The sequence below is a fragment of the Rhipicephalus microplus genome, chromosome 1 (genome assembly GCF_043290135.1).
Source record: "Rhipicephalus microplus isolate Deutch F79 chromosome 1, USDA_Rmic, whole genome shotgun sequence".
NCBI classification, from domain to species: Eukaryota; Metazoa; Arthropoda; class Arachnida; order Ixodida; family Ixodidae; genus Rhipicephalus; species Rhipicephalus microplus.
This window is the reverse complement of record NC_134700.1, coordinates 300,251,921-300,277,347: the sequence shown is the minus strand read 5'-3', so window position 1 is coordinate 300,277,347 and position 25,427 is coordinate 300,251,921. Positions and strand designations below refer to the sequence as shown.

At 46.5% G+C, this 25,427-nt stretch overlaps 1 protein-coding gene across 6 annotated transcripts in view; it reads left to right on the top strand.

Annotated features, from left to right (window-relative positions):
• The window catches only part of LOC119159458 (transmembrane ascorbate-dependent reductase CYB561), a 94,182-nt gene that overhangs the window by 55,170 nt on the left and 13,585 nt on the right, over positions 1-25,427 (top strand). For 5 of the 6 annotated variants that reach the window (XM_075865478.1, XM_075865487.1, XM_075865494.1 and 2 more), the window contains exon 4: positions 10,596-10,750. In XM_075865478.1, coding sequence (XP_075721593.1) covers positions 10,596-10,750 — 155 coding nt within the window. Of the gene's footprint in view, positions 1-10,595; positions 10,755-25,427 lie in introns of those variants that run through there. The other variant, XM_075865499.1, reaches the window with a different exon arrangement.

The window sequence follows — 25,427 nt, the reverse complement described above, 5'->3', positions numbered from 1 at the left end:
AGATACACACAATCACGAGCACACTCCAGGGAGCGCGCGCAGTCTACAGGCAGTCGCTCAAGTTTGTTGAGTTCAGGTATTGCAGTAGCGCTTTAGTCTGCGCTATCGAAGGATACGTCCATGGTCCCATAATCATCTGCACAGAAAATAGTATGGAGTCCAGTTGGTTCAAAGCCATTCGTAGTTGGCATCGGTGGTTGTCATAACGAGCGCAGCTGCGCTGGACATGTTCGATGATCTCTTCAGCTCCACAGGGGTTGCACGTAGAGGTGTCTGCCATACCGATGCGAAACGAGTACGCCTTTGTGATACATGCAGTCTACCATACATGCAGAGGTCAGATTTCAAACTGAATGCAGCTTGCTTTTTACATAGCTGGTGCACGAGATGACATACAACAAGGAATGGCCCTACATTAATGCTGCATGTTGACGAGGGTGACGTTGGGGCTCCCACAGTGTCCACGTGACACTGTGAGAGGTACTTGACGCGACATGTGCTCGCATAATTTTTTACATGAACACATGAATGAATAATAAAACATACCAACAGAATGTGTGTGTATTTTTTTTTTTAATTTCTAAAAGGAATATCAGCAATATGTGGGGCTAATCTGCCTCTGTTTCACACATTATTTTTCATGCGTTATGTGCTCGTGCTTTGTGCATCGTGCATACAACAGCCCTGACACTGAAACAAATTTTGCTATACCATGTTCCAGCACTCCCTAGGCTTATCTGTCCTTCCACGTCTAACTATATACAGTAAACTCTCGTTAAACAGACCCTCAAAAAACCATGAGAATGTGCTCAATTTAACGGGAGTTCAGCTTGCTGAGAGATCAGTGAGGCTACAAAATACAGGTATGGAACGAATTGTGTTAGAGGCAGTTGTTTCATTTAGGCAGCAGTTCTACTTAAGGGATTCCCGTTTACTGGGAGTCTACTGTGGCATTGACTCATGATACTACTGCTAGGTTCGTGACCATAAAATTGTTGCAGCTTTCATGCTCAGCAGTAGGCTGGAAGAAGCCTAACGATTGGTGAGGGCGCATTCAGCATATCTCACCAAGAGATGAAGCTACTGTGTACTAGAATTATATGAAGCATAGAGAAGGCTGACTCAACACTGCTCGTGCAATGTTACTAGAATAAACCCAGTTTAAAAGCTCCGTATCTCCACCAACGGAGGAGGGTGGGCCGAACGATGATCGTGAGAACTAGCGGCGCTGCAGTCCGATTTTGCTCTACTCTCGGCGCATTGTCTGCTGAGGCGGCGTACCGCGGCGGTCGGCCCCGCTGTTGCTGCCGGTGGCTTTCTTGTTGTAATACTATCAAACTTTACCATTCATCATGCTTCCAGTCGACATTCTCGCGTTGCCTTTGTGGACTGCTTATGTGAATACATGCAAGGTTGCCCGTATAGATTAGGCCGGATGCGTTGCCCATTGCAAGTTGGCTGAGGATCGATGTTTTGCCTATATTTGAGCTGTCTGCATTGCGTTTAACCTCAAAGTAGAGAAAGTTCTTCTAGAATGAGCGTTTTCAGCATAGCTTTTATGACGACCGCTATCATTTTAACGAGAGCCATCTTGCCGAGAGGAAAAACGACCCAAAACGTCTGTAAAAGCCTCAAACGAATTGGCTTACTGGAATACAAAAATGCTCTAGAAAAACAGTACTCATGTTTTGTAATAGTTGCAAAAAAGACGTTCAGGAAAAAAAAACAGTATCTATGCTATACGCTGTTCACCAGACAAGTCTTTGCGATGGCTAATAATCGAGAGCAGAGTGCAACATCTTACAGCAACTTCACCTTTTTTCTCGCATTTTACGCCTTCTAAAAAAACTCCTGATTGGTTTTCTTGCAAAAAAAAAAAGAAAAAAGTAAGGATACTAAGTTCCCATCACAATACGAAACATTGCTACTATAGGGATCACGTTCTTCGTTCTTATCATGAGCAGTATAACTCAAAAGATGCAGTGGCAACTGCTCCAACTCCGCTATGGTAACAGGGTCTCAACTTGTTTCGCTCATCCGCTCACTTTCCTGGGGTATTATTGTTGGAGGTTACAACTACTTTTCAGTGTGTGTCTTGGTCATGCCCTCAAACTACGTTGTCGGATAAACGACTGTCTCTTCACCTATGATTATATTTATAATATTTTTGCACTGCATAATATTTGAACACGACAGCGTTAAAGAGCTTGTTTAGCTGAAGTTTCGATGTCGGCATCTTTGGTTGTGAGTGAGAAAACATCATCTTGTCCGTGACAAAAAAAAAAAAAAAAAAACAAAGAAACCTGCCAATAGAATAAATAACAAAGAACTTCAATACGAATCGAATTGAGGCACTCTGCGTTGCAATCACAATCAGCTCTTCCGTCACAAAGACACGCCAATGGTGGAAACTGATTCGAACAACAACAACAACAAAAATATGAATGCCATCTAGTAGAAGTTCTCATTGTGAGCGCGACAAGCGAATGACTCTTTATTCTCTTTGATATCATCATCACCTGTACATCTTCTTCATCTGAAAATATCATCTCCAGCGTGATTTAGCTCGAGCCTGGCTGAATAAACCGGTTCCTCACAAGTGGTGGACTGTGCTTTTCGTTCCCTCAAGTCCTCTTGCCAGTTCTCGCAGGAGCTCCGCTCGGGTCGTCGCATACAACCGCCTGCCATGGCGGCCCAAGAAAACCCTGGCCCATCTAACGTCGCCGTCCTACTGCAGCCACCGCCACCCGCTCCGCCCAACAACATTCGCCTGCGTGATCCACCTGTGTTTTCCGGTCTCCGAGGCGATGATGTCGAAGACTGGATCAAGAACTACGACCTCGTCAGCGATTTGAACAGGTGGGATATTCCACAGAAGTTGCGCAGCGTCCCATTTTACTTGTCCGATGTTGCGAAAACTTGGTTCTGGAACCACCACCCCGATCTTCCTGACTGGGACACTTTCGAGCAGCAAATTCGTCAGATATTTGGTGCCCCTGCAGTTCGCACTGAGGCAGCAAAGAAGAAACTCGCTGAACGCACGCAGCTGCCGGGTGAATCTTACACCTCTTATATTGAGGATGTCCTTGCACTGTGCAAGCGCGTTAACACCGGCATGTCTCAGAACGACCAAATACGCCACATTATTAAAGGCATTAACACTGTCGCCTTTAATGCCCTCACCACGCAAAATCCTGCCACCACCCAGGGCGTGATAACCATCTGTCAGCGACTTGACGAGCTTCAGTCTCTTCGCCTTTGCTACGATGCCACCGACGTTCGTTTGCCTGCAACCCTCGACTTGCATGCGCTTATTCGCGACATCGTTTGTAAAGAGCTGCACGGGCGCTGCTTTTCCTGTGCTGCGGAAGTTACTTTCCCTCCTGAAAAAGATAGCCTGCGAGACCTTATTAAACAAGAGATCGCCTCCGCATCGCGCGCGACGTGTTCCAACAGTCCCTGCGTGCGCCAGACGCGCACGTACGCCGAAGTTGCCGCGCTCTCTGCCGCACCCACCGTTTCTGTGTCTACAACAGCAGACCATACGCCTGTGGCTTCGTTATCACCGCCTGTGTGTGCACCACCTTACTACGCACCTCAGTGCCCACCTCGACCAATCTGTTACTACTGCGGCTGTTGAGGACATATCGCTCGGTTTTGTCGAAGGCGCCAACAAGACGTGCAACGCGGCTACGCTCCCGAAGAACATCGAAGCTTCCGTCCGACCATGAACTTCCTACGACCACCCTCCTGATCGTCCTATTACCGTTCACCGTCTCCTACTTACCATACGGACATGCATGGGAATTCCCGTACGTCTCGCCGCAGGACGCCTTCGCCAGGTCGCCGTTCAGTGTCGCCTCTACGGCCCGCCTCCCATTCCACGAACGCCCACGCGGAAAACTCCCTAATGCAGTTTTAGGAGGGGAAACTGCATCCCTTGGACAGCTAACAATTCCTCCAGAGCGGCCATCGAATTTGATAGTAGTGTTTGTAGAAGGTATACGTGTTGAGGCTCTTGTAGACACTGGCGCTGCCGTTTCGATTATTAGTGCTGATTTTTGTTCCCGCCTTCGAAAAGTCACCACATCTTATGGCGGCCCACCTCTACGTGCTGCGACCAACACTCTCATTCGTCCACTAGCACAGTGTACCGTTCGTGTCTGCATAGAAGGCATTCGTCATCACATTGTTTTCGCGGTATTTCGTGAGTGCACCCACGCTCTCATTCTTGGGTGGTATTTCTTGTCTTCTGCGTCCGCTTTCATATCATGTCATCAGCGCCTCCTGCGTCTAAATGCCACTGACTCTTCTCCGCTTGAACACGACGGACGCATCCGCCTTGTCACCAAGTCAGATTATGTACTTCGGCCATACATCGATGAAATTATAAGTGTTAATTGCACCGAGATTGTGGATGGTGACGTACTAATTCCCCTTACGGTCATACCGTACGTAGGGGCATTGTGATCACACCAGGGCTTATTCGCTTCTTCGATGGGTCTACGTACCTAACCGCCATAAATCAAACGCCCGAGCGTGTACTGCTCCCCTGTGGCTCAACAGTGTCTTGCGTGGTCGACAGTGAGCCTGCTGTGATTGTTACTCTTCCGAACAACAACCACAACGATGTTCCGAAGTCGCAATCACTGCCATTAAATGCCTCTGCCACACCTGTGTCGGCAACAATAAGCAATGACTTAACACCTGATCAAGCTGAAGATTTGCTCGCCCTGTTAAATAGACACCGTTCTCTATTTGACGTGAACTCGCCCGCCCTCAGCATGACTACCATCGCTACTCACAGCATCCACTGACGGCTCTCGTATTGTACATCGGCGTCCATATCGCATGTCTCAGGCAGAACGCAAGATCATTGAGGAAAACGTCTCAGACATGCTACGACGCAACATCAGCAATCCCTCGTTAACTCGAAGCCATCAAATGGGGGGAAAATTTCGAGATAGGCGGTATTTCGAGTTAAGCAAAACGCCGAAAATGTTCGCCCAGGTCACTGTAAAAGAAAAGCCAGTGCTGCTAGGAAAAGCTCCACTGCACAAAACAGCTACCGTAGTAAAGGCACAAGAATTCGGAGGGGAAAAAAATTTATTACCGGGGACCAGAAAATTGCGTGATGTTCGCCTGTGATGCTCGGCTAGGCGTAGCTTGCGCCATGCGTCTGTAGCCTGTTCGTCAACAATGCCGCTTTCGCCGTGGATAGGCTTCGATGACACGTTATTTCGCGTATTAAACCGCTCGAACCAGCCATTGCTGCAACTGAAATCCGCGTGACCCATCTGCAGTGCCAAAGCGTCTGCTTTCTCCTTCATCATTTGGGTTGTCACGGGAAGATTGGCTGCTCGAACGTTTTAGAGCCACAACAGAAGTGCTGCTTCGACTTCCGGGAATTTGGACGCTCGAATGCGCTTCCGCTTGCTTGAGAAGAAGCTTTGCTCGAAGCCTTCCAAAACCTTTTGTTTGTTCTTAAGCACTGTCGAGAGGGTTGACAAAGGGATGCCGAATTCTTTGGCGATGCACGACTTGCTTCGACTTGCTTTTTCCACTTCCTTGATTAGCGCGACTTTTCTCTCCAACGTAAGAGATTTGCACTGCTTTGGGCGGGACATCTTGGTCGATACGGAAGCATCCGTTGCACAGACCACTCACTACTCAGCAAAACTGAGCTCAAGATGCGTCGTGCACAGATCGCGAGGAAAACAAAGAATACCAGCTCGCACATGCAAGGGCTAGGTTGGGTACTGACGGGCGCATGCTGCACACGCCGCCCACCGCGCATAAGTCGCGCGCAGGTGCGCACACGTGATCACTCCCACAGTTGCCTGACAAGGCTGATAGGAAACGGCTGCGTCCGCGGGAATTTCAAATTCGCCCTTCACGACTGCGTTCGGCACGTATAGTAAGAGCTAAGCGTTCGCACGGAGCCCTCGTTTCCTGTTGGGAGTAGACTTTGCCTTCTGCCCTCCCTGTAAAGATTTCGAGATATCCACTGTTCCCTCCGGAAAATGTTTCGAGATAAGAGGGGGCAAATACATAGCACCTATGGGAGGTTAATGCACGACGAAAAAAAGTTTCGACTTAACCGAGATTTTGAGATATGCGAGTTCGAGCTAACGAGGGTTTACTGTACGTCCTTCCTCGAGTCCCTGGTCATCCCCAGTTGTTCTCGTTCAAAAGAAAGATGGGACAGTGCGTTTCTGCGTCGATTACCGTATGCTAAACAAAATAACGCGCAAGGATGTTTATCCCCTCCCTCGGATCGACGATGCACTGGATTCATTACAGAGCGCAGAGTATTTTTCTAGCCTTAACCTTAGGTCAGGCTACTGGCAGATACCAATGTCGGAGTCTGATAAAGAGAAGACCGCCTTTTCAACGCCAGATGGGTTGTACGAGTTCAATGTGATGCCTTTTGGACTCTGTAATGTGCCCGCCACCTTCGAACGCATGACAGACGGCGTATTGTGTGGTTTGAAATGGAAAACATGTCTGTGTTATCTCGATGAAATAGTAGTGTTTTCATCCACGTTCTCGCAACATCTACAACGTCTTGACAAAGTCCTCACATGCCTTGCAAAAGCCGGTCTACAGCTTAACACCAAGAAATGTACCTTTGCTAGCAAGACAATCAAGGTTCTCAGCCACCTCCTTGTCAGCAAAAAAGGAATTCGGCCCGACCCCGAGAAGCTTGCCGCTGTCCTCGATTTTCCTCGTCCACTACGTCAAAAGGACCTGCGCAGCTTTTCTGGGTTTTCTTCTTACTTCCGGCGCTTCATACGTGGTTTCGCGGAACTTGCGTCTCCGCTCCATCAACTCCTCGCAAGGAACATCCCCTTCATTTGGTCCGAAGACTGCGAAAGTGCTTTCACGGCATTGAAGCAAGCCCTCACGTCGGATCCGGTACTGTACCACTTCGATTCCACCGCACCCACCATCCTTCACACCGATGCAAGTAGTCATGGTCTTGGTGCGCTACTCTTGCAGCGTGACCAAAACTCATGCGAACGCGTCGTTGCTTACGCAAGTCGTGCTCTTACCGCTCCAGAAAAGAACTACACTATCACCGAGCAGGAGTGCCTTGCTGTTGTTTGGGCAGTGCAAAGATTCCGACCATATCTTCACGGCCGTCATTTTACCGTCGTGACCGACCATAACGCCCTGTACTGGCTTTCATTCCTGAAAAACTTATCGGGTCGCCTCGGTCGCTGGGCGCTTCGCTTGCAGGAGTATGATTTCGATGTCGCCTACAGATCTGGGAAGAAGCATCAAGATGCTGATGCTCTATCGCGCTGTCCTTGGCCCAGCGGAAGCCACTCACCATTGATACTTCAAAACGACAGCACCTCTCCAATCGCAGCGCTAAGTTCATCACCTGCCACCCTATCCGTCCTTGTTTCACAACAACGTGTCGACCCATACTGCCGCACCATTGTTGACCGCTTGACCGGCTCTACTACTCCTCCAAACGCCAGACTCTGTCGACAACTTAAACAATTTAAGCTTGTTGGTGATACTTTATGTCGCTACATTTACCACATCGATGGCAACAAGTGGGTACCCGTCATCCCAGGTTCTCTGCAACGTGAAGTTCTGGAAGCCTTTCATGATGATCCAACCGCCGCTTATCTAGGCTATCACAAGACTTACGACAAAATACGAAGTCGTTGTTTTTGGCCTGGCCTCTCTTCAGCCGTCGCTAAGTACGTCGCCTCCTGTGTCCATTGCTAACGGCGAAAACGGCCGACAACTGCTCCGGTTGGCTTAATGCAACCTCTTCCTGGTCCCGCCTCGCCTTTTGAAGTCGTTGGAATTGACTTGTATGGCCCTCTTCCTATATCATCCAGTGGGAATCGCTGGATTGTCACGGCCGTCGACCACCTTACCCGCTACGCAGAAACAGCTGTCTATACCATCTGGGACTGCCACTGAGATCGCCGATTTCTTTCTTCGCCACACATTTTTGCGTCATGGAGCTCCACGCATTTTCCTCAGTGATCGTGGCAAAGTCTTCCCATCTTCCATTGTCGCGCAAGCTTTTCCGTGCCTCGAACACTGTTCACAAGACCACTTCTAGCTACCACCCGCAGACCAACGGATTGACTGAACGGTTTCATCGGACCCTATTGGACATGATCGCCATGTACATTCACCCCAACCACACTAACTGGGATGCAATTCTACCCTTCGTGACATTCGCCTATAATACGGCTGCTCAACGCACTACCGGTTTTTCTCCATTTTTTCTCGTCCATGTTCGCTCGCCGAGTTTCGCTCTGGATGTCTCTTTCCTTTCGGCCCCTGCACCCTTGACGGCTCCTTTCTCTGAAGAATTCCTATCTCGTCTCGCACACTGCCTTCACCAGGCCCGTGTTAACACCGGCCTCTCTCAAGACACTCGAAAATCTCGCTATAACTCGTCTCGCCGTGTTGTGAGTTTTTTCCCTGGTGACGAAGTTCTTCTATGGACTCCACTACGCGTCACCAGCCTATGCGACAAATTCATCGTTCTCTAGCTTCCAGCTTGTCATGTCATGACTACATGCTGCATTGCCTTGCTATGACCGCAGCATCATCAGAGGTATGCGGCAGTGGCTACTAAAGCAGGCTGCCAAGACTTCCTTCCTTTGCTACTCAGACGAGCGTAATGTCATTATGCACTGCTGCTACTAAGTGAATAAACTGGCGTTATGTTTTTCATGTCGTCTTTCCGTCGGCGTGACAACCGTTTTGGAAAGCTCTGGTAGATTAGAAAGTTGCATGTTGGAAGTCAAGGCAAGGGCCACCTTCAGGGGCCATTGGAGAAAAAAAAAAAAATAGTTCGGAATGCTACTCATGTGCCCTTCCACGGTGGTCTAGTGGCTAAGGTACTCGGCTGCTGACCCGCAGGTCCCGGGATCCAATCCCGGCTGTGGCGTCTGCATTTCTGATGGAGGCGAAAATGTTGTAGGCCCGTGTACTCAGATTTGGGGGCACGTTAAAGAACCCCAGGTGGTCAAAATTTCCGGAGCCGTCCACTACGGCGTCTCTCATAATCATACGGTGGTTTTGGGACCTTAAACCCCACAAATCAATCAATTCTACTCATGAGGGTCGATCCTGAGCAGCAATTGACGGAGAGTTCAGTATCAGAGTTCATTATCATGCACTAGGTGTTTCAATCACTTCATTATGGTGAAGGTACTAGTTAGTAGAAAGCTGCTCACCATGTAGTGGTATTTTGCTTTTTTGGCAATGCCAAACGTCACATGATTTCCAGCATCACATTGACAACTTCATAGCAGACATTGCTGTTGTGCTGGCAGGAATGTCCATGGCATCAATGCAGATCTTCCTGTGCCCAAGTTATGCCAGGCTCACTAGTTTGTGGTGCGAGTATGCCAAGAAGAAAAAAACAAGTATACAACGAGTGTATATTTTTCTTGGGGCCCTCACCATTCCTCCTTGCTTTCACCAGAGGCTTCAGCTATAAACCAGTTCCAGGTGATGCTGTTGACAATTGTGGCCACTCCATCTGATAGTAGTTTGTCACTGTTGGCAAATCATGACAACAATACCTTGAAGAGACCTGAAACGGTTTTTGCAATTTTGTACAAACACATTGGGCAATAGACCGAATTTCAAGGGTTATTTAAAGACTGATTTGAGCTCTACATAAACTGCATAATTTATTAAAATGCTTTAAAGCTGCTAATCGCAGATTGTTGAGACTTGGCGAAACGTGTTTTCAACCACCCATTCACAGAGTGACATGCTCTGGCCACTTGATGAGGCCTGTGGCTGCTGATTTGATTGGCCGTCGTGGGCTGTAGAATGCGCGGAAGTAAAATCGACTGGTAAGGTGGCAGCACCTGTCGGAGCAGGTATAAAACACTTTGCGATCTGTTTCCAGACATCGTGCGTGCTGCCAGGCACACTGTGTGATGGCCTTGGAGACTGCGCACAAGCTGTCGGTGTGCGATCTCGGAGGCCTAGACTAGTAAAAGCTGAAATTTTCAAGCGCACTTGCGAGAGCTCTGCGATCACCAGCGTGCCTTGTGAGTTGAGGAGGCCAGGCATAGGTGAGAAGGAAGGTGTGATATAATTGTCCATAGTGGCTTTGGTACATGGTGGTTCACTAAATTTGTGGTGCAAATTATTTGATGATGCTCTAGCCTAAATGCTCAAAAAACCTGGAAAAACCGTTACAGGGTCCCTTTACGGGCTCACGTAGTACAAATAGCCTGAGTTGGTCAGTTTTAGTTAGGATTATTCTTTGTGGCAACTCTTATATCATGTGTGTTGATTTGGGATGTGCAATCGAATTTTTTGGTACATTAAATCTTCAAGAGGCAGATGGAAACCACCTGTAACATCACATTCACCTTTGGTGGAACTCTAACTGCTGTATTTCTTGGCAAGCTGATTAGTGGACAAATGAAAAAACCTTCAGTGGTGGCATGAGTGTTGGCTCAAGAGGTAGCCATGCTCATGGTACTCCTGATGCATTTTAACCTCTGGGGTCGCTGTGAAATTTGTAAATGCAAGCCTGTTGATCAACAGACTATGCTTGAAAACAGCCCCATTTTGTGCAATTGCAGCTGCTATGTGGATTCGTGGCTTTCCTGTTTCCTGGAGTGCGCCAGTGGTTGCGAGCTCAATACCTGCCACTGCACGTCTATTTCGGACTGGCCATTTTCGTGCTTGCTGTGGCCACTGCTTTGATGGGGATCCTGGAGAAGCTCATCTTTTCACTGTGAGTCCTTTATTTATCCTTGCAGCAGATAGGGATGTACCCTACTTACACGAGCGTGATTGTAATGCAAGGGGGTACTTTTCATTGTGTCCATCCTTGCCGCAAGGGCAAAGCAATGGATGTGATAGCAGCAAATTGGAATGTTGCACAATGAACGGGAAGCAACTCAATACTTGCAGCTTGCCACTCAAGTGCAAAGTTCGCAGTAAAAGAACAGATACCGAACGAGTGCAAACTAAGAGGCATCACAGGTTGACACTTGCACCTAGCCGCTCAAACACAAAAAGGACACTTGAAAAAATATACAGGTGTACACAGGACGAATGGCAACTAATAACTGTCACAATTTTTACATCTTTGTGTATGACCTGCGCGCTACATGCGTCAGCTGTGCTGGTGCCTTCTTCTTGAACGCTGGGCTGCAGGAGTGACCCATCTACGCATCCTGTGGCAAGTTGACGTCTGAAGCATTGCTTGCCTAGTGTTCCACATCACGAAAGAGCACAAAAGTCGGCCACTTTCACTGCACGCCCCAAGAGCAGTTGAAACAAAATGTGGGCACAATGCTTTGAAGCGCTCCTTTCACACCATTGTACCGAACAGGCCTAAGTGCCTCCGAGATCTGCCAGCATTAGACGGTGCATACAAATTGCCTTCCACTAGAATGTGAAAAAAGAAGTGGCAGAGCACAGTGAAGCGAGTGCTTCGAATTTCTGTGGTGCATTTCCTCTCATTTGTTTTTATTCGTGGTGAACTTGGGTTGTCAGACAGACAGTGTGTGCACCAAAATTTCTCAGTGCTCGCGCTGCTCAACAACAGCGAGCTACTGCCATTTCTACGAAGTGGTCTCACATGATGAGGTGGGAGCGAACTTGCTAACAGCAGCATGGTGTGCGTGTACCACTGTCAATCCACACAGGATGGGTACACCACACATGCAGCCGAGCAGAGATGACTGCGATGACAGCTATAAGCCTTAAATAATAGTTAAAACTGTTGCTTGGGTGAGTTGGTTCCTGATTATTCAGACTGTTTCGATGTATGCCTACAAAAAGGCCCTGCATTTGAAAAAGTAAATCAGTTGTGAGTACAGTGCTGTGTGTGTGTCTTTTCTAAATATTCCGTCTTTTTGCGCTGATAAATCAGTCTTAATTAATGGCTCGATTGTCGACAGTCGCCACATCACTCTCTCCCTTCTGATACTTAACAGCGAAGGCATCGCCGCGATCATGTGGATCATCAAGGATCGGCCAGCCTCTCTCATCATCGAAAATTCGGATGTGGCGCCGACAAGTTTAATGATGCAGTGATGTGGAAAAGTTATTGCAGTTATCTGTATGGGTGTGCAAAATTTAGAATATTTATGAATGGTGCTTGCTATTCGATTTGCACAGGAATTTCACTGTTCGAACTATTAAGACCTACTTTCTGAAGACAAATACACAACAATCATTGTACAATTGGCAGTGGCTCCTTTAGATCTTTTCATTCACTCCATTACACTTTCGCATTTACACTCCATTACACTTCATTACACTTACATCACACTCCATAACACTTTCGACCTTTGTGCAACATGTTAGCAGTCTTGGTTTTCTTGTGCTTGCTAGTACCATTGTCGTTGTTCTCTAAAGCTTTACGTTTTGGGAGAGGGGAATCATTGCTCTCCTCCATACTGGTTACACTATCCGGTGTTGTAATTATTGCATCATTGCACTGTACCGTGCCGGTTCTGTAGTTAGAAATTTCTTCCCTTAATTTTTTATTCTCCTCGCTCATGGTGGCAATTATCTGATTGTTTTGCATAATCATTTGTTTCAGTTGTGCTAACTCTGCCTCGAGTTTGGCGAGTTTCTGGTCAGAAGCAGCCTCCGCCTTCGCGCGCGTCCCCTTGACCCTGTTTGCCCAGCTTACCTTGAACGATGTATCGGCGCCGGGGTTTCCGGGTTCCTGGGCCCTTGACTGGGAGCGTGACTTTGACCTGGAGCGGTTCCTGGACCTGGAGCAGTTCTTCGATTTTGAGCGTCTTTTCCTCTCATGCGGCAAACTGGGGGAGGACTCCGATATGTTGTCCCTTGCTGCGTTGGCGTAAGATGGCCTGTCTTGTGTGGCAAGGGACGCATTCTCTTGTTCTTGTCTGGCTCTTTCCCAGCGACGTTTCCGCACTAGGAATGGTGTCGTATACCTTGCTTTGCAGGTTCGGTCCGCTGTGGGGTGGTCTTCGTCGCACAGCTGGCACCTGGCCTTGCATTCGTGGCTTTCGGGAGGATTCGGCATCCTGCAGCCTCGGCAGATCTTATCTTTAGGGTTGGGGCAAACATCCGCCCTATGCCCCAAGCGTCTGCAGTGGTAGCACACGTCCAGTTGTTTTCTGTACAACGAACACCTTAGCAATGCCCCGCCGTATTTCACGTAGCTTGGCACATGGTAGCCGTCGAATAGTACAATCACATTGGTGGTATTGCCCATTCGCTTGGCCACGAGCGCAGTTGGGTTCCTGGGGCTTACAACGTTTTCAGTTATATCTCGGGCAGTGTCTTGTAGCGGTATTCCCCGGATCACTCCCTTGGAGGTGTTTTCTGGGGCTGCTTCATAAGGGCTGGCTTCAAAAGCTTGCGTGCCTATTTTGATACAGGCAATTCGCTGGTATCTGTTGGCATGTTCTTCGACAGGATTGCTGACCACAACAATGTTTTGTTGGTAGTTGAGGCAGATTGTGTCTTGCTCTCGGACTTCCCTTGGTACATTGGCCGATTCGTAGACGCTGTTGCCAATGCGGGCGGCACCGTGGTCACTGACGCGAAGTCCCCCACGAGGTTGAACAATTATCTTGTAGTCTTCCCTTGGAAGGGGTGGCATTCTGCTATGTCTGGTGATTTGGCGAAGCCGTTCTCTCAGTTTCTTGTCCTTCTGCCCTGTCGAATGCTGCTCGCTTGGTTGGTCTAACATTTACTTTGTAATTTTTTGCTGTCCCACCGGTCGCCATCCGGTATTATTCTCAAATTCTTCTTTCGAAATGCTTTCTCCCTCCACGGTCACTTCCATCTGGTCAAAAAACTCGAAACGCCAAGCGTGCAGGGCGCCGCATTCTTCGTGGTTTCACGCGACGCCTAGGTGCGTCGCAGCGGTGTCTACGGCGGTGTCTACGGCGAACGCTATGGAGGTGGCTCTTCTGCCGGCGCAGCGAACACAAACACGGGCATAAAATGGTCAAATGCAAGTCCTCCCACCTGATTTTTCGTCAGGATGGTCGCGATGACTTGTGGCGTCGATTCGTAATGACAAATCCTCTGGATATGGTAATTTCCGCCGAGAAACATCCAGAAAATACGAAGCCGACGCGACGAGCGACTGCTACTGCCGGGCGCTTCACGCGTCCTCCGTCACCATAATTCTTTTTCTTTTTCTATTTTTGTGAACCTACCTGTTATGTAATACCTCTTTTTGGGGCATTTAAGGAATGAAGAATGAATGAATGAATGAATGAATGAATGAATGAATGAATGAATGAATGAGAAATGCCGTAGTGAAGGGCTTCTGAAATTTCGACCATCTAGGGTTCTTTAACGCGGTGTTGTACACATTTCTCTGAAACAGGAATGAAAGCTCATTCCTCGTTCCTCCCCAATTATGGAATGAGTTTTCGTTACACGTTCCTATAAAGTGAAAGTAACTCCTCACAGTTACACTTCAACATTTAGAATGTGTCATTACATTTGACTTTTACTAAAGATATAGTGCTGGATAACCCTGAAGCAAAATAAAGTGAGCAAATTAATGTGTGAGTGCGAATTTATTAGAAGGCAGAGAGGTCTGCCTGAGCTAGTTCGCTCTAGCCTGCTATTGTACACAGGGGATAAGGGAAGGGGGAAAGAAAGAGGGATGAAGATGATGATGGGGACAAGAAGAGGTGGTGCGCATCTCACATTGAGCTACATATACGAATTTGACATTGCCGACAACAGGTTATACGTAGATAAAAAGAATCTAAATAAACTCTCTAAGACTCATTTATTTTAGAGGCCACCAGCCATACTACAAGCATGTGTAACTGCAACTTTCAAGTCCTACACATGTGGCACTTTTCAAGTTGGTCTTCAAAAGTGCCGACAGGATACCACTGCGCTTCAGAAATTCAAATACAAATCGTTGTGCATGCACAAATGTACCGTATTTTCGCGCGTATAACCCGCACCAAAAACGCAAAAATTTCAGTGGCAAAGTGGAGGTGCGAATAATACGCAGGGTTTTTCCTATAGTGCTGCTTCACAGCAATGCGTGCTGTGCTGTGAAACCCTTTAACAGTGTAGCGAAGGCTACAGAGGCGGTTTCCGCAAATTCGTGTTGCTCCGCAAGTAGCACGACAGCTTGCGGCCGATTTCAGTTTCGCTTGCTTGTATCGTTGAAGCGTTTAGACAAACATTTGGGGAGAGACAATTCGATTGTTCAGTGTAAAATCTCACTGTCACACCACAAGTATATTTTTTGGACGTTCGCGGCCGCTCAGTGACCCTCCACATGTCCCTACGTCACGGACGCCATGTTTACTTTTGGAAAGGGCTTGCCGAAAAGATGGTGCTGTCTAAGAAAGTTCCATAACAAATAAAGTAAGTTCCTTAATAAATAAATTAGTATTTATTTCAGCAAGGCAAATGAGATGTTAGAGTGCCTATAGAGATATTATCAGTAAATTAATGTACTACTTTTTGGCGCGGTAGCAGGCATGCATTGCAGTTCTGTTGTTTCCAGGGTGCTGTTACAGTGTACTAGAAGGGGTGTAAGTGTTCTGTGGGGTAGTGCTGTCAAGTTGTCGCCAAGTGTGAGCGCTGTTTACCTCGCTGATACCGATAGTTCTCCACATCTCGACCCGTTCGCCAAGCCTAAGTCGATCTGTTCTGTCACCATGAGTAGCGTATCGCGGCAGGCTTTCACAGCACAGCAAAAGCTTAAGATCATCGCCGTCGCCAAGGAATTTGGAAATCATGAAGCTGGAAGACGGCATGATGCAGACGAGGCCTGCGTGCGACTGTGGAGAAAGAAGAAAGAGAGCCTACAAGCCGCGCACCGCGACCGTAGGTCATTTCGTGGTCCCAAGACCGGTGCCTACTCTGAGCTGGAGGCGGAGCTAGTAAAGTTCATCGAAGATGTGAGAAGCAGGGATCACGCCGTATCGACCGAGATGGCTCAAGTGGAAGCGCGGCAACTTTCGAGGGAGCTAGGCCTACCTCACGAGTTCCGTGCGAGCCGCGGATGGCTGCACCGCTTTATGAAGTGGCAAGGACTCTCAATCAGACGGCAGACTACAATATGTCAACGCTTGCCGGCTTCTTATGAGGAGAAGCTGCACAAGGATTGCCGTGGGAAGCCGCGACTTGTCCATGCGTGCACACGCAATCATCGTGAAAAGACCGCGATTTGAAGAAAAAAAAAAAAAAGAAAGAAAAATTGCTCAAAGTCATGAGGCGCACGTGATGTTTGTTTTTTTTGCGCATGCCATCTGCCCCTGCTTAGCTTCCAGCCCTTTCATCGGGATGAGAGAAGAGAGAATGTGATTGCAGCGTATGACAAATCATTCTAACTCTGCTCGTACTGGGTGAATTCTTAAGATTTTGGCGGTACTGAATTCATGAGGCAATAATCTCTTTTAGTAAATCTGTTCCATGGTTACTTGAAAAAGTGTTTTATGGCCCCTTTAACCCTGCCAGTACTTGAGGGATATGGAAAATTCTTTTCACAAGAGTTTCACAAGGAAATAAATTTCTACAGGGTCATCATTCCATGAATACTTCAAAAATTATTGCAAGGCTCTTTTACTCCTTTGTTACTGCACGTGGGTCACCAGAGACCCAAATGTGCCGAGTGAAAGTTTAAAAGTACGGACACTCCTGTCAACTAGTTGCCCAATCTAGCACATTCTGTAAGCACTAATGTGTCATTTTCTGTATAGTTAGTTTTTGTCTCGAGTGGCAGTGATATTTAACACCGACTTAAAGATTCAAAGGTCGCTTGCTCTGTCCGCAAAAATAGCAGACGAAACAATAGTGAGACCCACTCGGAAATGTTGTTCAATGGACGATTGTGTTCGCAAGCAATTTTTCTGCTGTTAGCAGAAGTGACTCTGAGGATGATGTCAAATGACGGAAATAAATGGACCATAAAAAACCACAAAATGAGCCTCGATGGTTCTTCAGTTTTGATCAGCACATTACACTTTCTGCCACATAGATTTTTTTCATGCTAATTGAGATGTCCTGAGCATGTTGGCCCAACATTGGAGCCTCTTTATAAAAGAGATGCACCAGACAGCAGTTCTTGTCTTGTCTCTTTTAAGCAGGGCACCATGTATGCATTTTCTTTATTTCAATGAAGGCACACCATTGTCGCATTTGTCTCCTACATCATTGTCTCTTATAAAGGGGTTGGACTATGTCGTGTCTTTTATTTGTAGTGTCTCAACAGTAAGGCGCAAAAATTTGGTGACACAACCTTTTACCAGCAGAAAGTGACATCCAGCCCAACAAGGCCGTGACCCGAGAGCAGTGTTGAGCACTGAAATGATGTGTGTCACAACGGAAATTGGCATTTTGGCCAATAAACAAAATTTCTATTAGCAAAAATGAGTGTGCATGTTTGCAAATACTGCAAAAGCAGAAAGAGTCTTAGGTTGCCTGCTGATGTGTATGGGCATAGCCGGGTTCCCAGAACTACACCTCCTCTCAAAAACTTGCATTCATAACAAATTGTATTGATTCAAGGGGCAGAGAAAGATTCAAAACTACTGAGGGGACAACAAACTTGAGGACTGGACAATGCCACTTGTAACAGCTGTTTTGCCCAGTGGCACACCAACCTTTGAAAAAGAAATTTTTTTTCATCTTGGAGCTTTCAGACATGATTCCACATATTTTGATAATGTCAGACATTAAAATATACAGATGTTACTGTATCTTAAATTTTTTAAATATTTTTATTGTGTGCAGTGTTTAACGATATTTTTGTTAAGTGTCACCTTTTGGTGTCTTGCTTTTTTTCCTGGGCTACTTTTTAGAATAGCATGCTAGAATAGCTATAACTCAATAGCAGATTTTTTCCTCTTCGCGGTTATTTTTTTTATATCGTGTTTGAAAAAATTGTAGAAGTTAAAAATATAGTCATGTAACCTCATCAAATAGTATGTATAAGAATTCTGACTGGGCAGGCAAAAAAAAAAATTGTAACTGATTCGCTTTTTGTGCTAGATTATTCAAACTAAGCTTGTGCAAATAGTGAATTTCAGGTTGAAGCGAATTCCAAGCGAATCATGATTTTGGTCGAATAATTCCGAATCGAATTCAAAAAGTACATATATCATATATTATAAAGAAAAAGGGGCATATTTGTCAGGACCAAACTAACGTGCATGATATTTTCGTTAATTAAACCAAGGCCTATGCGAAAGCTGTTTTTCTTGCAATAAAGGAAGTGGCAACAACTTGGAATAGTAGCGCGATTTCACTTTCGGTGCAGTCCTAATGATAGCCAGTAAAGTAGGTTACATTTTAAAATTTGCTATACTTAGAGCATATAAGTCGGTGTAACGAGCTTTTAAATTGAAAATAAAATAAGCAAAAAAATGATGTGAGAGTAATTCTTCATTAAACCTGAAGTAGGGCTTTGCTGCAGTGCGAATTTCTGTTGATTATGTGTTTTGACTGCTTAGCACCAATTTACTGCAGTGAAGCCATTTTTACTTGCGGACTAATACTTTTAGACAGGTGCTTTTACGGCTTAGCACTTCTTTATTGCAGTGAAACCACCTTTACAGAGCATTACATGTAGATTAATACTGCCACAAAGTGGTAGTGAGATTAAAGCAAAAAGCGGTAGAGGCTCCCTCCCTGGAAGAAACGACTATGAAGTGGATAGAGACTGGTCCCCGCCTGCCAGTGTGCCAGCCATTGTCGTCGCATGTAAATATTGTAAATATCCGTAAATATATGTTTCCTTGTAAGATTATTGGTGGAGGTGCGAGGTACGCCTACCTGGTTCTCCCGGCAAACCAACACGGAATTTCGGAGCGATCGCCACCTTCATTTTCCTGCAATGGCTCAACAGGCCAACCCACAAAAGCAACAGCAGCCTCAGCAGCAGTAGCAGCAGCTGCCTCCTCTGATTCTCCTGCCTCCGTCAGACCCCGGAATCCTCTTGGGCATCGTCAAGGACAAGGTGAACGTTGAAGATTGGGTTGCATTATACGAGCGCGTGAGCAAATACTATAGGTGGGACCCCACGTTGATGCTGGCCAACGTTATGTTTTACTTGAGGGATGTGGCGCTCATCTGGTACGAGACGCATGAGTCGGAGTTGACCAGCTGGGACATTTGCAAACTGAAGTTTGTCGAGTTGTTTAGCAGGCCATTTGGGCAACAGCAGGCCACAAGGAAAGACCTGGAATGCCACGTGCAGACATCGACAGAATCCGCCTGTGCGCGATGGTGACTATGTCATTTCACCCATTACCAACGTTGTGTTGAAGCATTCCATTGCTGTCCCGCACACCGTGGTGAGAGTACGCCACAACAAGATCTATTTGTCTCTTTTGAACTTTGGTTTCACCGCGCACGTGCTGCCTGCTGGTATTAAACTAGGCATTGTGTCGTCGTTGCAAGAGTGTGATATCTCTGAACTGTCAGCTGAACAACCTACTCTGCACATTAACTTGCTCACTGCACTCAACTTTTCAAGCATTGACATTGCCATAATGATAGCGCCAGATCTTTTGTCCTCCGAAGCACAAGACCTCCACCATTTCTTGAGATCCTATGCAGACATATTCGATTTTGACAACCGCTCCTTAGGCCAGACATCAGTTGTGACCCATCACATTAACACCGGCGATGCCAAACCAATACATGGCCGCCCTTACCGTGTCTCTGCTGCCGAACGCTCAGTCATCCAGAAAGAGGTCGAGAAAATGCTTGCCAAAGGCGTTCTCGAACACTCATCAAGCCATGGGCATCCTCGGTCATGCTTCTCAAGCAGAAGGACAATACGTGGCAGTTTCTTGTCGGCTATATACATCTCAACAAGGTCACTAAGAAGGACATTTACCCCTTACCAAGAATTGATGACGCAGTACTTGACTGCCTTCATGGCGCCAAGGTTTTCTCGTCCATTTACCTTTGATCTGGTTATTGGCAGATTGCTGTTGACCAACGGGACCGAGAGAAAACAGCATTTGTAACCCCTGATGGGTTATACCAATTTAAGATAATGCCGTTTGGGCTTTGCAATGCGCCGGCCATCTTTCAGTGCATGATGGATTCCCTACTGTGCGGGTTCAAATGGTCTACTTTCTTATGCTACTTAGATCATATCATTGTTCTTTCACCAACATTTGCGAGCCATCTTGAGCGACTGTCCAGTATTCTCCAAGTATTCCGCAACGCTGGTCTCCAGCTGAACTCCTCCAAAAGGCGTTTCGGCCATCGCAAAAGAACTGTACTTGGTTACCTCGTTAACACATCTGGGGTACAGCCCGATCCGGAGAAAATTCGTGCGGTGACTCAATTTCCCGTAACCTTGTCTGCTAAGGATGTCCGGAGCTTCCTTTGTTTGTGCTTCTATTTCTGCCGCCTCATCCGGGATTTCGCCGATATTGCGCGGCCCCTCACCAAGTGTGGCAGCTTGGGCTAGTTGGTATGGCATGACGATAGTTATAGCGCGAGAACAAAACGACGACACAGAGACAAGAAGGACACGAAAGACACGAGCGCTCGTGTCTTTCGTGTCCTTCTTGTCTCTGTGTCGTCGTTTTGTTCTCGCGCTATAACTATCGTCATCCCTCACCAAGCTTCTGCAAAAAGACACCCCCTTTACTTGGAATTCGCCTCAAAGTGCTGCATTTTCTGAGCTCATGGCAGCCCTCACGACTACGCCAATATTAGCCTGATTTCGATCAGACCGCACTGACATGAGTGGCCACGCAATTGGTGCTGTTTTAGCTCAGCGTCAGCATGGACATGACTGCGTCATCTCCTACGCCAGCCGCCTTTTGTCCCCTGCCGAGAAGAACTATTCCATCACAGAGAGTGTCTTTCTCTTGTGTGGGCTGTCACTAAATTTCGCCTGCACATGTTCAGCCGCAGTTTTACTGTTGTAACTGATCATCATGCGCTCTGCTGGCTTTCGTCGCTCAAAGATCCCATGGGATGCCTCGGTCGTTGTTTCTCCACCTCCAAGAATACACCTTCTCAGTCATGTATAAATCTGCTCACCTCCATCAGGACGCCGACTGCCTATCACGGTATCCAGTGGATCCGCCAGATGCCACAGAGAGAGCTACTGAGGCTTGCGTCTTATCGATATAAGACTTTCTTGATATCGCTTCTGAGCAATGCCGCGACTTGTATTTACTTCTCATCATAGAAAGCTTGCGTTCCGCTACTCCACCCCTTCTCTGAACTTGTATTTCCTTCACGAAGGGGTTCTCTACCACCACAACATGCGCCCTAATGGTCCTGACCGCCTTCTTGTCGTGCCTTACAATTTGCGTGTAGATGTTCTCCAACAGCTTCACGATGGACCTTCCCCCTGTCACCTTGCAGTCACCCGCACTTATGATCGTATTCGGCGCCGGTTTTTCTGGCCATGCCTATATCGCTCTTTGCAAAAGAATGTCGCCACCTACGACCAATAATGCTTCCAGCTGGCCTCCTTCACCCTATTGAGATCCCTGCTGAATCATTCTACTGCGTAGGGTTCAACCTTCTCGGGCCATTTCCCACTTCCGCATCAAGGAACGAATGGTTTGCTGTGGCGACCGACTACACGACACGTTACATGATCACCTGTGCTCTCCCAACCAGCTGGGCTGCTGATCTCGCCGACTTTCTGCTGCATAAGATCATTTTGCATCACGGTGCTTTTCGACAGCTCGTTACTGACCAAGGCTGATACTTTTTATCTCGCGTCATCCAGGATATCGTACGTTCCTGTTCCAAGAACCACATATTCACAACACCATGCCATCCACAAACTAATGGACTTACAGAGCACCTGTAATCGACATGTATTCGCTTACAGAGCGCCTTAATCGACATGTTGTCGATGTATGTTTCTTCAGAACACCGGGACTGGGGCGCAATGTAACCCTACGTCACCTTCGCTTACACCTCCTCTAGACATGACACCGCAGGCTATTCCCCGTTCTACCTTCTTTATGGGTGTGAACCCTCTCTGCCTCTTGACACTCTCCTTCCCGCTGGTTCAAGCTCCCCTGTCACATACGTCCGTGATGCCATAGAACGAGCTGACGCAGCACGACAGATTGCCCGAGAACGGCTCATACTTTCTCAAGCCTCTCAGAAAGATTGGTACGATTGCCACCATTGTGAAGTTTTGTATACACCCGGTTCCATAGTACTCTTGTGGACACCATGTCATCACATCAGCCCCTCTGAAAAGCTCTTATTTCGCTATGATGCACTATAAAAAGTCCTGGACTAGGTCACTGACCTCACCTACGAGATACAGCAACTCGTTGATGCTGCGCACTCAATGCCACCACCATCTACTGTTGTGTATGTCGTAAGGCTGAAGCTTTATGTGTTGCCCAACACTCCACTTTCGTGAGAAGTGCCAGGTCGGGCACAATTACGTCATGGGATAGTGCCACAAGGTAGTAGTGGAGTTGGGGCAAAAAGGGGTAGAAGGTCTCTGTCTGGAAGAAACAACTACGAAGTGGATAGAGACTGGTCCCCACTCACCAGTGGTCCTGGCCATTGTCGTCACGTGTAAATACAGTAAATATCCATAAATATACGCTAAGATTATGCACCTATTCGTTTGTTTTGAATAATTTGAAATATTTATTAATATAAATTCAATTCAAAGCAAATTTGAATATTGCATTATTCGTTCGAATATTCGAAGCGTCCGAATATTCGCATAAGCCTAATTTAAACTTTCCTCTTATATAGAAAACTGTTGAGCAAGCATTTTTCTATATCGCTTATCATTACTTTCTTTTTTTCTTAGAAACATAAAATTAAAAATATTTTATAAAATGTTCAGTGAATTTTGTTTTTCTTAAATTTTTTTTGTATATTATACTTTAATATGAAATATATAAAGTAATACCATTTAAATGTGCAATGCTTAGTTTTTATATTGATTTATAGTATTACTGTATCCGCATGTCCTGGAAAACTAGGCTGCACAGCATCTGAAGGTCAAGTTGCATGGTTGACCTTACTCGAAAGTCCTCTTATGCACTTGCATATATCGGATGAAGTCCATGTTGACGGCACTCCTGTCCAAGGTTTTAATTGACACCGGCGCTCATGTTTTTGTTATGAGCACAGATTTTCGTCGTTGCATGAAGAAGTTCCTTACGCTACCCTTGATCATTGTGGTACAAGTCGCTGACTGTTCTTGTTGTAGGAATGTGTACTGCACAATTTACCATTGCAGGTGGTCGTCCTGTTTATTGTTCTTGCCACATGACCTTATACTTGGACTAGATTTTCTCGCCGCCAATTTCGTGCTTATTGATTGCTCCACTGGTGTGCTCCACGTTTTTGATTTTGTTGCCTTTTAAGAGGGAAGTGTGTGTTGAAATATGTTAAAGCACTAGCATGCACCTGTATGTATATATGCGTGTGTGTGTGGCTTTGTGTTTGTACAATTATGTAAAAGTGCAGGAGTATATATGTATTTATATTAATATTTCATAGGTTTGTATGTAATATTGCTGCACTGCCAAATACATAGGGTTGTAGATTAGTCAAGCTGTTCGAAGACGGCTTTTTTGTACAATCCCCCATCTATATTTCACAAAGATGGCAAATAAATTTATTAATAATATTATTATAAATATTATAAAGCACCACCGACAAGATTAAATTGTTTAAGTTGTCGACTGAGTCGGGCGTTTGGAGGAGTAGTAGAGCCGGTCAAGCGGCCAACAATGATGCGGCAGTATGGGTCGACAAGTTGTTGTGAAGCAAGGATGAATTGGGTGCCAGGTGATGTACTTAGCCCTGGGATTGGAGAGGTGGTGCCGTTTTGGAGTAGCGATAGGGAGTGGCCTCCGCGGGGCAAAGGACATCACGATAGAGCATCAGCATCTTGATGCTTCTTCCCAGATCTGTAGGCGACATTGAAATCATACTCCTGCAAGCGAAGCACCCAGCGACCGAGGCCACCTGATAAGTTTTTCAGCGATATAAGCCAGCATAGGGCGTTATGGTCGGTAACAACGGTAAAGTGACGGTCGTGATGATATGGTAGAAATCTTTGCACTGCACCAACAACAGCAAAACAGTCCTGCTCGGTGATGGTGTAGTTCTTTTCTGCAGCAGTAAGAAGCGCTTGTGGCGTACCCTTTCTTGTCCGTGTTTTTTCGTGCTACATTTATGTTGTTCCAAATAATGGTATGTTGGAATAAATAAAGTTCAAAGTTCAAAGATGTAACGAATCACTACCAACTCGCTCACTTCTCCGTTTCGCTTTAATTTATTCATATAGCTATTACGTACGTTGACATATTATGCTTGCTCACCGGCTGTGCCAGATGGCGAGTACTACGCTGCACCTCTTCCAGATTTGCTGCTCACACATTGTGTTACTGTTCTGAGCATCACAATAAATAGAACTTGGCTACCAGTTGCAAATTTCGGCTTCATAAGTCAAGTTCTCCCACAAGGCATATTTATAGTCCATCTTCGTTCGCTGCTGGATTCACAGTTTGAAGCTTTCACTCTGGATGCTGTTCCTATGCAGCATGGTCCACCGAAAACAAATTGTGGCAGCCGTCAAATTTTATACATGATCCCTGCTGACCTTCCACTTGAACATGTTGGAACCCTCCAGATTGTTCTCGGGTCCTACCAGAGCATTTTTTATTTTGATGATTGACCTTTAGGGCAGACATCCGTTGTCCAGCATCGCATACACACTGGGGATGCCAAACCTGTTCACTGCCGCTTCTACAGGGTGTCTGCGTCTGAGCGGGGCGTCATCCAGCAAGAAGTCAACAAAATGCTTGCAAAGGACATTATAGTGGCTTCCTCTAGTCCCTGGGTGTCTCCGGTAGTGTTAGTTGAAAAGGAGGACGGGTCATGCCACTTTTGCCTGGACTATTGCCACCTCAACAACATCTCAAGAAAAGACGCCTACCCTCCACCGCACATTGACGACACCCTTAAGTGTTTGCATGGTGTCGTGTACTTCTCTTCTATCAACCGTTGTTCCGGGTATTGGCAGATTTCTGTAAACTCCATGGACCGAGAAAAGACAGCTTTCATACCACCTAATGGCCTCTACCAGTTCAAGGTCATGCACTTTGTTCGCTCGCCTCGTTGAGAAATCCTATAGGTCGTCTCGCTGACTGTGCACTCTGCTTGCAAGAGTATACCTACATGGTAGCATATAAGAGGGGAAGACAGCACCTAGACGCGGATTGCTTGTCACACTATTCTGTGGCTGATGAGGACTCTACGAGCACTGACCCCATCAACTGCATATTTTTTCTTTCCCAGTTACTTCGCCTCATCAACGAGCAGTGTGAGGTGAACCTAAGCCAAACCTAAGCATCAACCTAAGCCATCAATTTAAGCCAAACAATGCTATGGATGCAATCATTCCTGCTAGACGGCTCTTTATGCACATTTGTCTTAAGAGATAACACCTTGTA